The following is a 16,976-nucleotide window of genomic DNA, read 5'->3' as shown; positions in this document are numbered from 1 at the left end:
ACAAGATCAGGCCCTAAGGCAATCGTTTCCCATCAGGATCCAGTAACAGAATTTTGGCTTTATTCTAAATCTATCGTGGCCCGTATACTGTACATATTATATTTTTACCTTTTGCTTGCTGTACTAAGAAGTAATTGCAGAGTTTTGAATAACCATATCTCTACGTAATAGTTACAAGTGTTTTGCTAGAAGTGATTATCTAAATGGTGTCTTCCTTTGGGGTAATGTGGTGATACCCGGCGACTGCCTCTTATAAACGTTTAGAAAATGGAAATCCTGTGATTCACTTTCCCAAGTTGAATCAAATATGCACGTGGAGCTACTGCATGTGCTGGCTTTCCATTCACTTCAATGGAGAAAGTAGTGATATATATGCGGAAGTGTTCCATGTAGTGAAGGAGGAAACCATTTTAGACACACTCTTTTTGCACATGGAAGTACATCAGACAGGTTCTCTAGAGGCCCCACTACTAACTGCCAGTACTGCATGTTTACAAGGATAAACACCTTCATAAAATGGGCACCAGGGAAAAGATTAAGCATCCTCTCTCTTCATCCTGCATTGCATTTCTACATAAAATTGCTGCCTCCTGAGGCTGCTTTTACAAAGAAAACCTTCAGAGAGTCATGATTTCCATACAGTGTTGTTTGCCCCCTTAGTCCTTTGCACTCTGTTTTCCCCAAACCTACTGTTGGCAGCATAGCCATCCAGATAACTTTGGAAATTGTTGTCCTAAGGAATAAATATATCCAACGTCTGATAATATTATTTGCGGCCACATCAGCCACTTTGGTGAAAGTCATTTTGCAATATGCAACATAAATCTGACAGTTGCTCTTTAGAAAACACCAAAAGGTGATAAATTGATTGATTGTAATTATACTCTGCTACATGGCCCCAGTGCACTTACGGTAGTTAAGTAATGAAGTGTATTTTTGTCTGTCTTTCTAACAGTGACCCAAATACATTCCTGATTGATCCACTAATTCTAAGTAGTCAGGACTATCACTTAAGTAATAATTTGTCTGCATTGTTTAGATTAGAGTACCCAGGAAGCTGCTCACTCCCGTGGTGAGCAATTTGAAAAATGGTAGTCAACTCAACACTCCTCAGCCTGTACGAAATATTCCTAAGGCATACTGGGCTGTTCCCTGTCAAGCTAGCTGAGAAGAGAGTGCAAAAACTGCATCAATAGCTGGTAATCAGACAGAGAGACCTAATCATTACAAAAGAGTACATTTTCCACTCGCTATATTGCACGTTGGCCATTAACCACTTCTATCTTTGGGGAGAGGCAGGTCAAGCTACCTTGTGGGGGATCAACACTGAGATCCTGTGGCATTCAAAGGGGTTGGCAGTCATCCTTGGAGCAGTAGAAGACATTGAGTTATGGATAGCAGCAATAGCATTTAAATCCCAGAAAGAATTAAGGAAGTACATCAAATAGTGAAAATGATCTTACAATTAACAAATCAATGGGGCTAGGTGGACAACCCATTAATGTCCATAATTATATGCAAGTCTTTGAGGGCATATATGAAGCATGATTGTTAAAGGAGGAAGAAAGGGCCATGGTGAAGATTATTATTCAATTTTCAATCTGTTGTTTTACAGATTTTCAATCTGTTGTAACCCAGTGAATTCATGATAGATCTTTTTTCCCCACTTAAAACTTAGTGTTTCCCCATTTACTCCTTCAGGGTATCGGCGGTGGGCAAGGTGGATATGTTTCCCAAGAAATTGTTATGGCTGTAGAAACTTTTGTTTCATCTTATGACCACCATATTTGGGCTAAGAAAGGAATTTTCTATGGCCAAATCTCCCCCCCTCCCCATTTTCCACTTATTTTCTGCAATTTTTAGTGGGGGTGAAAGGGTAGAGGATAAAATATGAAGGTCTGACCACTAGCAATTGCACTCCTTGAGGCTGTGGAAAGATGTCATTTTTATTACCCTTAAGACCCCTTGGACCAACATTATGTTGTCATAGAGAAGCAGTGCCCTTTCCAGGAGGAGAAATACACATGTCATGAAACGAGCAGCAATGGCAAAGAAAAGGTGAGCTGGGGAAGTGGTTTGGGTACAATTTTCTCTCTACTGCTCCATCAAATTTCAGCCAAAAGCTCTTCCAAGAAAATATTAAGCTTAGCTTTAGAATGTTCCCTCAAATCAGACCAGTTATTGATTCTGGATGTTTATTTTCTTCCCCCTCTATTCATTCATTATATTTATGCCCTGCTTTTCAGGAAATGATGGCTCCCAGATTTTATTAATTTTTATTTATTTATTAAATTTATTAATCGCCCATCTGGCTGGTCACCCAGCCACTCTGGGCGATGTAGAAGCATATAATAAAAAAATTAAAAAAAATAAAATTCTATAATAAAAACATTTTCTAAAATACCCTAACCCACCCCAAATGCCTGCCTGAACAACCATGTTTTTAATGCACGGTAGAAGTTCATTAAAGAGGGGGCATGGCGGAGTTCCCTACGGAGGGATTTCCACAGAGTGGGGGCCACCACAGAAAAGGCCCTCTCCCTCGTCCCCACCAGTCTAGCTGTCCTGGCTGATGGGACAGAGAGAAGGCCATCCGAGGCTGATCTTGTTAAGCGGCCTGTCTGGTGTTGCTGGAGGTGCTCCTTAACATAGGCTGGGCTGGAACCATATAGGGTTTTAAAGGTCAAAACCAACACCTTGAATTTGGCCCGGAAAACAACTGGTAACCAGTGCAACTCCTTCAGCACTGGAGTGATGTGATCTCGCTAGCGGCTGCCTTTAATCAGGCAAGCCGCCACGTTCTGTACCAGCTGCAGTTTCCGAACTGTCTTCAAGGGTAACCCCACGCAGAGCGCATTACAGTAGTCTAAACGAGAGGAGACCAGGGCATGTACTACCGATGGGAGCAGATGGTTGGGAAGGAAGGGGCGCAGCCGCCATATCAGATACAGTGCTATCTGGCTCACAGCTGACACCTGAGCTTCCATGGACAGCTGGGAGTCCAAAATGAACCCCAGGCTGCGGACCTGGTCTTTCAAGGGTAGCCATACCCTATTCAACACCAGGTCAACATCCCCCAGCCTCCTCTTGTCTCCTACCAAAAGTACCTCGGTCTTGTCAGGGTTCAGCTTCAGCTTATTCCTCCCCATCCAGCCACTCACCATCTCCAGACATTTGGACAGGGATTCTATGGCCAACCTTGGTGAAGATTTGAATGAGAGGTAGAGCTGTGTGTCATCTGCATATTGATGACACCGCACCCCAAACCTCCTGATGATAGCCCCCAGCAGCTTCACATAGATGTTAAATAGCATCGGGGAGAGGATGGAGAGGATAGAGAGAGTTTGGGCTACCACAATTGAAATCTGCTATAAATTTGCAAAATAAACTGTTAGTGATGCCCCCGCTTCTTTGAGTGAAGATACTTTGGCATCAATCCAACCCAGTAATTTCTAAAGATGTCATAATACCAATATTAACACCTTATGTAGTATACCTACCTATGATACTTTGAAAATATAAAGGAAATAAATATGTATAGATATTCATAGGTAGCAAATATTTCCTGGATATTTTCAAAGTACTTAGTCATTCACAGAGGAACATGAACATAAATGTGACCAAGAAACAAAATGCAGGATGACACTATGGGGAAAGGAGCAGGATCTGTTCTTAATGGCTGGTGTCATCAAAGGCAGGGAACGGGTTCCCATCCCACTGCTGTTCCTGAGTACAGCCCTTTTCTTTCTCCCATATAAATGAATGATTGGCATTTACTCCTATGGGGGCAGTAAAGAAGAGGTGCACTTGGGGATAATGTCGTAGTGATGGCAAAATTTGTCCTCCATTATGACTGGGATCCCCTAGAGAGTCTTGTAACATACAAACTTCCCTCCACGTATACCCCACTGTGAGCCCTTCAGGGGAAAGGACACCTCAAACCCTCCTTGGTCCATCATCTCCATGATATAAAAATACATACTTCTAATCTCTTTGGATAACTGAATTATGTTTCATTTACACATTGGACAGTTAACTGCAGTCCAACATATTCAGTCTTTGGTATAAGTATAAATCAAGAGATGTTAAGTCAAGCTAAGGTAAAGACAATCATCATCTTCTTAGAGGAACTCTTTGGCTTCCTTGTAGTTTAAACTGGCTCAGTGAGTTTGGATTCAAATAAGTATCATTTACCGATTCAATCAGTTACCACTGATTCTGGTGTGAGTTAGAGTCTGGCTGAGATCTTCCAAGAAGATACAAGATAAGTATTAGGGTGGCAGGGACTTGCCTTTGTAACCTCTGAGCCCTGGACTTTCTGCTGCCAACTTCTTTCTGTTCTGTCTCTCCTCTCCAAATCCTTTACCCTTTTCCAGCTTCCTTCTTCCCATTTCCCCCCAAAACACTGGCTGGGGACTTCGTCTTTGCCTTTCTTTGAGGTTAACAGGACTTTTCCTCCTTCAACCACCCTGGTGGCTTTTAGCTAGAACCCCATTCCTCTCACTCATAATTTCTGTCCAACTCCAGCTCAGTCCAACTCCAATTTTCTCATCCCCCCCCCCCGCTCTCTGCTGTTATCCTTATTGGCGTTTCTGCTCCCTTCCATCTCCTGGCTTCTGCTATTATATTCTTCATCTCCTCCTCCACTTGCCTCAGTTCTTGTACCCCTCCACTCCTCCTCCTTCTCTCTCCAGGGATGATTTAAATAGCCCTGTTTTGCCTGGAAGTCCCACCCAGTCTACCTTGGCATTCTCCGATCTGACTTCCTGACTTCTGGGTTGGATGATGGGTTCCCATAGCAGTTTGCTTATTAAAATATCAGCTGCTATAGCCCATCACCAGTCCAGGAGTGGCTTATCATCAGGGTGCAGAGCTCTCCTTCCATATCTGGACCCCTCTCTGACGGGTATTTTGCTATGTTATAGATAAATGCCTGTACAACATGTGCCTCTTGTACATGGTGCAGTGTACCTTCCTCTAAACAACTGAAGTCCAAACACAGATCCTGTAAAAGGGAAGAGGAGGCAATAGGTCCAACTGACTTCTATGGAGATCTTTATGGGGATGCCATCTGAAAGACTGTTGAACCCCTGCCAGAGATGTTACCGGAATAATGGGCAGATTTTGTCAGTAATTAAACTGGGCCTTTCCCTCCTAAGATAGTGCCAGCCACTTGTGTAAGTACTTAAAATAATTAACTTTAAAAAAAACCCTGCTACCTGATTAATCAGGGGTGACTTTTTAATCAATCAATCAATCAATCATTTTTTAACCAATGGTATGTTGTAGCCCATACTGAGAATGGTATGTTCTCAGGGGTGCCCTGATTAGCCCTAGTTGCTGTAGCCTGTAGCACAAGAAAGATAGTTACAGGGTAACAGATAAGAGAATACCATTGCATACACAACCAAATACAATACATATTATACTGTCTTGACTCCTGTAGGGGAGAATGGTAATAAAGTATGACTGGCATTGTTCCAGTTTTCAGGTGGAGCTATAAATCTGTCTGATTTACTCGCCTGGAAACATTCTCATGATCAATGAGGGGAAAAATACCACAACCACTGGTATTGATCCCCACTGGCCTTTGGAGCTGTGTATGGGATATTAATGTATAATGTGGTGAAAACCAATGGATATGTAGATTCCACATTTGGTCACCATTTGTTGTTGTTTATTCGGTCAGTAGCTTCCAACTCTTCGTGACTTCATGGACCAGCCTATGCCAGAGCTTCCTGTCGGCCGTCACCAGCCCCAGCTCCCCCAAAGTCGAGTCTGTCACCTCCAGAATATCCCCATATCACCAAGAACTTGCCACAATTTGTTATGATCCACACAGTCAAAGGCTTTAGAATAGTCAATAAAACAGAAATAGATGTTTTTCTGAAACTCCCTGGCTTTCTCCACTATCCAGAGGTTATTGGCAATTTGGTCTCTAGTTCCTCTGCCTTTTCTAAACCCAGCTTGTACATCTGGCAATTCTCGTTCCATGAATTGCTGGAGTCTACCTTGCAAGATCTTGAGCATTACCTTACTGGCATGTGAAATCAGTGCCACTGTTCGATAGTTTGAACATTCTTTAGTGTTTCCCTTTTTTGGTATGGGCATATAAGTTGATTTTTTCTAATCTGTTGCCCATTCTTGTGTTTTCCAAATTTGCTGGCAGATGGCATGCATCACCTTGACAGCATCATCTTGCAAGATTCTAAAAAGTTCAGCTGGGATACCGTCGTCCCCTGCTGCCTTGTTATTAGCAATGCTTCTTAAGGCCCATTCAACCTCACTCTTCAGGATGTCTGGCTCTAGCTCACTGACCACACCATCAAATCTATCCCCGATATTATTATCCTTCCTATACAGATATTCTGTATATTCTTGCCACCTTTTCTTGATCTCTTCTGCTTCTGTTAGGTTCTTGCTATGGAGCTTGAGCACCTCAATGACACCATGAGCTAAACTGTGAAGGGACACCCAAGACGGAAAGGTCATGGCAGAGAGGTCAGACTAAATACGATCCCTGGGGAAGGAAACGGCAACCCACCCCAATATTCTTGCCACGAAAACTAAATGGATCAGTACAACCAGAGATATGTCGGTATACCATCAGAAGATGGGACTCCCAGGTCAGAAGATGGTCAAAATGCTACTGGGGAGCAACAGAGGATAAGTTCAACTAGCCCCAGATGTGATGATGCAGCTAGCTCAAAGCTGAAAGGACGGCTAGCAGCCAATGGTGCTGGTGGTGAATGACGAATCCGATGTTCTAAAGATCAACACACCATAGGAACCAGGAATGTAAGATCTATGAGCCAGGGCAAATTGGATGTGGTTATTGGGGAGATGTCAAGATTAAATATAGACATTTTGGGTGTCAGTGAACTGAGATGGACTGGAATGGGCCACTTCACATCAGATGACCACCAGATCTACTACTGTGGACAAAAGGACCACAGAAGAAATGGAGTAGTCTTCATAATTAATAATACAGTGGCTAAAGCAGTGCTTGGATACAATCCAAAAAACGATGGAATGATCTCAATTCGAATTCAGGGTAAGCCATTTAACATCACAGTGATCCAAATATACGCCCCAACCACAGATGCTGAAGAAGCAGAAGTAGACCAGTTCTATGACGATCTGCAGCACCTACTGGATAATACGCCAAAAAGGGATGTTATTTTCATTACAGGAGACTGGAATGCTAAGGTGGGTAGTCAAACGACACCTGGAATTACAGACAAGCATGGTCTGGGAGAACAAAATGAAGCGGGACATAGGCTGATATAATTTTGCCAAGACAACTCAATGTGCATAACAAACACTCTCTTCTAAAAACCTAAGAGATGACTTTATACATGGACTTCACCAGATGGTCGACACCGAAATCAGATTGACTACATCCTTTGTAGCCAAAGGTGGCAGACATCTATGCAGTCGGTAAAAACAAGACCTGGAGCTGATTGTTGTTCAGATCACAAACTTCTTGTTGCACAATTTAGAATCAGACTAAAGAGACTAGGGAAGACCCACAGAGCAGTTAGATATGAGCTCACTAATATTCCTAATGAATATGCAGTGGAGGTGAAGAATAGATTTAAAGGACTAGATTTAGTAGATAGGGTCCCAGAAGAACTATGGACAGAAGTCTGCAACATTGTTCAGGAGGTGGCAACAAAAAACATCCCAAAGAAAAAGAAAACCAAGAGGGCAAGATGGCTGTCTGCTGAGACACTGGAAGTAGCCCAAGAAAGAAGGAAAGCAAAAGGCAACAGTGATAGGGGGAGATATGCCCAATTAAATGCAAAATTTGGAGGTTAGCCAGAAGAGATAAGGAATTATTTTTAAACAAGCAATGTGCAGAAGTGGAAGAAGGTAATAGAATAGGAAGGACAAGAGAGCTTTTCCAGAAAATGAGAAACATCGGAGGTAAATTCCAGGCAAAAATGGGTAGTCACCATACACTAGAACAAAATGTTTAGTTTTGTTTACTACAATGAAAAGCAAAGCTGAAATACCTTATAAAATACTTAATAAAAATACATACATTATACATTATAAAATCCATTATAAAATAATGTATTTATTTTATATGTTATAAAAAAGCCATGTTTTCTCTAGAACTAACAGGTGGGGAAAGGAGAAGGGGATCTTATAAAAAGGGGAATCTTATAAAAGATTCTATAAGAAGGGAATCTTATAAAAAATAAGCCAAAATGGAATTCACATATTGTACCGGCCAGGTTCAATAGGTACAGCTATTTTCAGCATAGAAAAGACCACGTTCTTCCTGCCTGCCATTTAGCTGTTCAAGATAAGAAGCCTGTCAGAAAAAAAGAGGTGGCAACCTAATTCAACACCCCAAACATGATTGAATACACAAGGACTCAAATCCAGAATTTAAAGAGCTAAGTGCGCAGAACCCTTGGCCTAGATGGGCAAATGTGTCAGTTTCATTTTCTCCCACATTCATTTTTTTTTAAATCTCAAGTTCTTTCTGTCCCATTGATGAAGAAATTTGTGAATTTTGGTAAGTTCTTATCAAGAAATGAATTGAACATAATACCACTCATCCCTAGAAAGGAGAGGATAAATTCACTGCGAAGAAGGACAGAGTAAGATTTGTTCTCAGTAAACTAGTTATTTCCAAGTGACATAAATCTATAGCATTACTAAAGATTATCCAACCTAAACACCTAAGTATTTACAAACTAACCACACAGATTTGTTTAAGTTAACATTTAAATACCTGAATCTGCATTAACAGTGGTTATTCCCAGAGCACTGACAACAAGGATTTGCATACTAAAAGCTATTAGAATGTAGGTCTTCCTCGACTCTGAAGGTTTTAATCCCCTGGAGTTCACTGATGCCAGGGAAATCCTAGTACAAAGAATTTGCAGGTATTAATATGATTAAGAAGATATTTCAGAAACAATTTGCAATTGAAATCTGATTTCAAATTATCTTTTTTTTCACAGCTAAGTGCAGTACAATCGCTAATCCAGACCACAGTGAAATCCTACTAGTGCTGAACTTGGAGGCTCAGCAAAAGTGAAAGGATGAGCTAAGCTGCCTTTTAACCTGGGCCAGCTTTGATGTCACCCTGCTTATTTAACTTATATGCAGAGTACATCATGAGAAATGCCGGGTTGGATGGATCAGAGGTCGGAATTAAGATTGCTGGGAGAATTATCAACAACCTCCGATATGCAGACGATACCACCCTAATGGCAGAAAGCAAAGAGGATCTAAAGAGCCTCTTGTTGAGGGTGAAAGAGGAGAGTGCAAAAGCTGGTTTGAAACTCAACATTAAAAAAACGAAGATCATGGCATCTGGCCCCATCACTTCCTGGCATATAGAAGGGGAAGAAATGGAAGCAGTGACAGATTTTACTTTCTTGGGTTCCAAGATCACCGCAGACGGTGACTGTAGCCATGAAATTAAAAGACGCTTGCTCCTTGGGAGGAAAGCTATGGCACACCTAGACAGCATAGTAAGAAGCAGAGACATCACCTTGCCGACAAAGGTCTGTCTAATCAAAGCTATGGTTTTCCCAGTAGTAATGTATGGCTGTGAGAGCTGGACTATAAGGAAGGCTGAGCACCGAAGAATTGATGCTTTCGAACTGTGGTGCTGGAGAAGACTCTTACGAGTCCCCTGGACTGCAAGGAGGGCAAATCAGTCAATCCTAAAGGAAATCAACCCTGAGTGCTCATTGGAAGGACAGATACTGAAGCTGAAGCTCAAATATTTTGGCCACCTAATGCGAAGAGAAAACTCTCTGGAAAAGACCCTGATGCTGGGAAAGACTGAAGACAAAAGGAGAAGGGGACAGCAGAGGATGAGATGGCTAGATAGCATCACCGATGCAATGAATATGAACTTGAGCATGCTCCGGGAGAGAGCGCAGGACAGGAAGGCCTGGCGTGCTATGGTCCATGGGGTCACGAAGAGTCGGACACGACTGAACGACTGAAGAACAACAACAATGAATAGGGATGAGAAGAGCGTGCTGTTTCTACTTCTAAAAGCTTTAGTGATGAATGTAAGTGGACTGCAATACTCAGGGCATGCACAAAAGAGGGATAGTAGGGATAGTCCTCACAGCATATGCTTGGTGGCTTCAAGTGCACTACAGAGGCAGTAATATATCTGCTAAACATACAGGGGCCTTCTAGGAGATGGGGTGAGGCCTAATCCAGTCCTCTGAGCCACTCCAGACTTACCTGAGGATTCCAATACACCAAAGAGGCAGTGATAACACTGACTATCCTTTGTGCCCGGAGGCCTATTAGCAGACAATGCAAGTGGTCTGGAGGGCCATGCTGGACCTCAGCCAATCTGTTGCAAGGCCTCCAGGCATGCTGAGAGGACCATCATTTCTGCACACCAGAGGCCACAGAGCAGATTCTAGCATGATACAGAGACATCTGGCATGCCAAGTCGATTACAATATTTATTGTCTCCTTGGTGGGCCAGAGGACTCCATAAATGGAAGATAAGTATAGCAGTATCTGGGGACATCCCAGGAAGGACTACATATGCTTCCTAGATATTTCCAGACAGGGCCTGGAACCTGCTGGGAAGCAGCAATGCGTTGCAGGATCCAACCAGCAAGTGGTCCATTAGAAGGGCCAAAGGTGAATATTTAATTTTGGTCAGGCAAATGTCAAGCTCCAGACAAAAATCAAAGGAGCTTGAGGCAGGTAAATAGTCAAAGTTAGGAAGACTTTGGTTTAAAGTCAGGCCTATTCACTAGATGATGCTGTAAAAAAAGCCCTATAATAACATCCCTGTCCAGAGAAAAGGATTAATGATACTTAAGATCTGGTGATGTTCCAAAGTTCCATGAGCCAAACTGGTACAGCTAAGTACAATCTCTGCTAAAGGCAAATGTGCTTAAGGTAGCTATGCTTGCATCAATGAGCATGCCAAAGGCCAAGGAAATGTGTGTGGTGAATTCAGAGTTCATTTATCCCATAACATGAAATTGTGTTATTGGAGACTCTGATGCTCGTAAGTTGTGGCTCCATTCTTTTTTAGAATGCCTGATAAAAGCATGTTCCCACTTTAAATACCCTTTTAATTAGTCTGTCCTGGATCTGGAGCCAATTGAGAGTCCGGGAATGGTCAAGGAAAAGCCCAAGTCTATGCTCACTTTACAGATCAAGAAAAAAGAAACACACCGCAAACTGGGTGAAAGTACTCAGCCTCAAAATACTTTCCCCAGGTTTTTAAACAGTGAAAGTTGACAGCAGCATTTGCACCTCTAAGAGATGCAGCACTCTGCATTGAGAAAGAAATGATTTATTAGACTGTCTGGAAGGAACCATGAAGTTCCCACCCTTTTCTCTGCCTTGAAACATTCCACAAATCCTTAGTCAAGGGATGTAGATCCTCCAGCATCTACATATTTTCCTTCTGGTCTGTATTATTATTTGCTAAACATGACACAGGACTTAATCCTGACAGACATCTTCAAGTGTTTTACATGACTTCCTCACAACTCTCCCAGAATTTCACAAGTAAATCACTTTTGACAACTTTGAATAATTCTGTAAAAACTTTCTAACAAAGGGAAAGTCCTACTGAATCAATTAGCGTCTTAGAGTATCACTTTGGTTTCTGTCATTGTGTACAAATTTAGAGATAGGTCACAATCCAACAAAACTGTTGCAACTAAATCCTATTGATGGCAATTAAATCAGTATGTCATGACTAGCTGAATTCCAGTTGATTTAAACAGAAGTTAGACATGACCGGTTTTTGCTGGATTGTGCCCATTGACAAGGGTTGCAATCCTATTCTATTAAACTCAATGTGTAACTTGCTACTGCTTTCTATAGGGGTAGGCTAATTGCGCTCTTGGATAATTGTGAAACTAGTGTTGACCCATCCAGTAAGTTAACAAGATCTGCTTGGCATTGTTAAGATGGACAGATAAACACACTGCTTTTGAAAATATACTTTGCTCCACCCCTTATTGCTTCTGGTAAGTAGATCACAAGCATGACATAGGAAAAACTTGCCTCACTCATCTAATAGAATTGTTCTATGTGTGTCAATGGCTCCTAACAGTAAAAAGTTGTGGGGTGGTGGTAGTACAAAGGGACAATCTTTGTGAATTGGAATCTCTTAGAGGTGCAGAAGGTAGGCATGAGCAGCCAATTTTTTGAGGGACAAATGTCATCACCCCAAATGAATTTGCTCTTCTTAATTCACAAAGTAAAGACTTAGAAATGGATATAGACAATTAAATGGAAAAATGTGCAGATGATCATCTTGAATCAAACTTTGCAATACAGTCAAGTTCATGGCAGACTTTGTAGAACCTGCAGGACACTAGGACATAAGTTCTCAGACTTGCCATAGTGACTCTCTATAGCTTAAGGAAAATCTATTAGTTGCTTCACAGGTTACTTCTGGCATATAAAATAGAAAAAGCATGCATTTTGTAGCATATGAATAGCATGGCATAATGGTGTAGCATAATGTTTTCTGCCATGGGTGCATAGGTACCCATCGCTCAGCTGCATGTTTTAAAACATTTATATCCCATCTCATCTCTGAAACATTCAAGGCACCTTCAGTTTAAATAAGTTAAAGTTGGAATTCAATTGAATTGTCTTCTTATTTGTAATGGCATATATATTGGCATTCAGGACCTATTTAAAAATGGCTATGAGGCCAGTTTGAAATAGTCTGGAGGCAATTACTACCTACACATCAGATGCTAGACCCAGGATCCAAACTGACAGCTGGGAGGCCAACACAATTCCTGCTACTACTGCTTGCATAAACAGCAAAACAAAACAAGAACACCTTAGGAAAAAAGAAAGAAAGAAAGAAGGAAGGAAAGCCCCACCCCTAAGAATGTGCTGGATAATTTCTTCTACCCTGGAGAATATTCAACAAAACGGTACCCCCAATTTCACTGCCTAAAAATAGGTTGAAGAATTTGGGGAGGACATTTTCACTTCGCTCTACCAGCAGCTCCTCTGCCTGAGAGAAAAATGCGCTGCCAGTTCCTTAATCCATTTACCAAAATCCTATTTCTAGACAACTAGCAACACCCACTGACTTATCCGAGAAAAACTAGAACCCAATAGGCAAGCACTATCCCTAATCTGTCCTGAGTGCTATGATTGCAGTTGAAGGGCAGCATATTATTTTTTCTAATAAATAAATAAGAAATCAATACTTTTACCCTTGATTGCAGAACATTACCAGCACTAGAGATGATAACCAACATGATGAGATCAGGCAACTGAAAACTAACATCCAAACATAAAATCCGTATGAAGTTATAGAAGATCATAAAAGGCATAAAAACAGTGAACAAAACTTTGTGTACCCTTTCTCGTGGTATAAGAACCAACATAACACTGACTGAAATGAATGGGCTGCAGGTTAACAATAAACCAAAGTGGTACATTTTACTGACCACAAATGCTCAGAGGTTTCAAGGGAGAGCAGTGTCCTAAGCAAAAGCATTGTTGGCTCTGTCCAAACTATAAATCCTAACACTGGGAGAAAGTTTCACTCACAGCTACCATCCTATGCCACGCTAGCATTGTCTTTTAGTTTTCCTTCCCAAGTTGGCTTACAATCTCCAGATGGTGATGCTCACCTGCCTAGTATCTTTCTTATCTCTCTGATCTAAAGAGCAAGATCACTATACAATAAAGCACATACCTCAGAGAAGGTGAGAGCCTGCCAGGATAGCAGGCAGAAGGGTTGTGCATACGTTTCCAAAATGCAATTATGAGCACACACATACACATTCCTCAACAAAACATTAAATATTTATTTATTTATTTAAAATAGCCGAAGCTCTCTGGGTGGCTCACAAAAATTAAAACCAAAGAGCACACAATAAAACAATATAAAATATATAAAACATTAAAACCACAGTATAACAATTAAACAGTTAACAACAAACAAATCTTAACCATAGTGCATGCGTGTGTAACTATTATTGTAATAGGTGCTACTTATGGAAAACTGAAGAGGTGGATAGACCCTCCCAAACCCATCAAGAGATACTAGAATCATGAAATGAAACACATTGTCCATGTTCCATCCTTAGTTAAAAGCTCTTCATGCCATTCAAGATGCTGAAGAGAAAGAACTATGCACTGCAGACTATCCTTTACACCCGCTTTTCTGTAACCAAAGACGTTTGTTTGTTTGTTCAGGCTCCCCTAACTCTGCTGTAGTTTATTAAAAATTGCTTCTTTGCAGTACATAATTCAGCTAATACTGGCAAACCTGCAGCTTCCATGGGTATGTTCATGGATCAAGTGTGTTGTGGTACACAGATGCTACAGTGCATGAAAAAAACAATGATTCAGATAAATCCTTTCTCCCTACAGAATAAAAGTTATCTTCTGAAGGCACACACTGCCTTTGGTCTAAAGGGGAAAAATGTGAAGTATGCTTTAATTACACCCCCGGGACCCTTCAATTTCAATGCCCTGCCCTCTCTGTCTGCTGCAAGAGTGTCTTATCTTTGTACATTTTTCACTTGAACTAAAACAGCATTTAGTCTAGTCTTGAGCGAGCCACTGAAAAACACATGGGGACGTGTATTTCAGACCCATTTTGAATAATATGGAAAAGAAAACCACCTCCAATCACCAGCTGATTTTTTTTTGTTAGAAATATAATAGAAATAGTAAAACAAACTGATGCTTCATTAAAATGAAATTCCTCAAGAAGTACTTACTGCTCACTATGTCTGTTGACACCATTGTGATTCATACTCTTTTGAAAAGAGCTCTCAGACAGAATGCAATGATTATAAATTGTGCATTATCACTATTTAGTGCACAGTTGTATGCATGTTTAGACAGAAAAAAATCCTACAACTCCCAGCTTTCCGCAGACAGCATGGCTGATTGGGAATGCTGGGAGTTGTAGGACTTTTTTCAGTCTAGGTATGCATAGGATTGCACCCTGATGAACTCAGTAATACATCTTGCAGCGCTGTTATGGGATTGCTGTAAACTTGCATTTTAAAATATATATTATATTGCACATCCTAACTCCTTTTCTTGGAGTTTGGATATACAAATCAGTCAGGAGACAGTTTGGCATTTACTGTGTGCAAGATATCCAGTTTGTCATGTCTTCTGAGTTTTCATGCTGTGCATTGCACATTTGGTCTAGTATGCCTTGGGCAATATAAAACTTCCTTGTGTGATGCAGACTTTTCAACATAGGCCAAATATCACACTGCAAACATCTTACCTCTTTAGTATGAGTGTGGAAGGAGACTGACATGTCCAAAAGAAGCTTCCTCTGTTCTACTCTTCTGACAAAGTCCTGAATCCGCACTTCTAGATGCCGTGCTGCTTTGTAGATCTCTTCAGGGTCACATTCACCAGTCTGAGCCAACTGCTCTGCAGCTTCCAGTAGCTTGTCTGCATTCGTATAGGTATTCTACCAGTGAACAGAACAAGAAACAAAGCACAAGTCACATAACTGTGGCAATGAATGCTCTAGTATGAGTATTTACACTTCCAAAATGCAGGAACAGAAACCAGCATCTTAAAATGACAGCAGTTATTCCAACAGATGCTCTATGCAAGAAGAGCTAGTAAAAACCCGCACAGAATAATCTCCAAATAGGCATGAAATAGTTTCTCATTTGAGATATACACCCCCTCCAGAGCTAGCTTGTTTGATAGATTAAGAAGGCTCAGCATTCACTTATTTCTGTGATCCCTGGAATCTTTCAAAGATGACGTAAAGAAGCAAACAAAAAGTTAACCACTTCGGAGGCAGAAGTGGTCTCCTGGGAGATATTTCAGAAACCATTTAGTTACGAAGGATGGTTGATACTTAGCAGGTTGCAACATGTAGGACACATACACTAAGAACACTACCTCTGAAAAAATGTGTTGCTTTTTCCTTGTCTTTACTGGCTAAAATTGCCATTTGTGAGATTTTAGTCCCATCTAGTACAGTTACAAGCATTTTTTTAGGTCTCATGAAGATCAATAGGATTTAACTACTCACTTACCTGAATACTAGATTATTTTCACTTCACCTTTTCCAGTGCACCCATAGGGGTTCAAGACATGCATATGGAGCTACATGTAGCAAAGGGCATGCCATTCTTTCCAACATCAGGGAAGCTCACATGCACATTCCTACTGTGTCATGCAATATTATCTGACACTGAGGAGAATGAGCCACAGTTCTTGCACAGAGCTCTGTGTATATTACAGCCAAGCAAGACCCTCCGAAGTATTTAAAACTACATCCTTATGTTGCATCCCTGTATTGCTCGGTATTCTAGCAATAAGACACAATGACCTACACCCCCACTAAACACCCCATCCCTCATTTTTTCTATTGTTTCTGGAGTGTGCTGGGGAAATGGGATAACAATTCAAAGTGAGGACAGGAAGCATTGCCATCACTCCTATTTGGCTTCAATACATCACCACATATTCAAATCTGATTGGCTTCATGATGATGTGATATCATTATGCTGCCTACATAATGCTTGATTTGCTAAAGGAGCCCGTTTTGTTTTTAAGATGTCACCAAAGTTGCAAATTGGGGAAAGAAGCACATTCGGACAGGAAGCCAATAGTATGTGAAAAAAAAACTAAGCAATAGGGAAGGTAGTGACACTTCCCACACAAAGCCCCAGTGTCACCCTTGTGGACTGTGTGGTGAGTGGTACATGATAGTGCTTTCTCAGGAGTGGCTCCCAGAATTTAGGAATACGCTTCTAATTAGGAACTGGGCAAGAATGACTATCTTATTTCAGGGAGCTTTTGCTGCATATTCAACCCCCCCCCACCTTCCACCCCCCATCCATCTTTACTCTAGGTAGTTTAAGATTTCAGTAATGTTCTATTTTACTATTTATTTACTGTGTTTTACTCATTGATTGATGATTTTTGTAAGCCGCCTTGAATATATATTTTATAGAAAGGCAGGGTATAAATACAAC

General features: G+C 41.1%; 1 protein-coding gene across 1 annotated transcript in view; it reads right to left on the bottom strand.

Annotated features, from left to right (window-relative positions):
* The window catches only part of KALRN (kalirin RhoGEF kinase), an 816,446-nt gene that overhangs the window by 280,685 nt on the left and 518,785 nt on the right, over positions 1-16,976 (bottom strand). The window contains exon 12 of the mRNA XM_084807552.1: positions 15,257-15,448. Within this exon, the coding sequence (XP_084663678.1) occupies positions 15,257-15,448 (192 nt within the window). The remainder of the gene's footprint in view (positions 1-15,256; positions 15,449-16,976) is intronic.

Source organism: Heloderma suspectum, chromosome 1, assembly GCF_057233095.1.
Source record: "Heloderma suspectum isolate Gila_16-S chromosome 1, 16-S_ref, whole genome shotgun sequence".
Taxonomy (NCBI): Eukaryota; Metazoa; Chordata; class Lepidosauria; order Squamata; family Helodermatidae; genus Heloderma; species Heloderma suspectum.
Note: the sequence above shows the minus strand (reverse complement) of the source record. Positions and strands in the feature narration are given on the sequence as shown.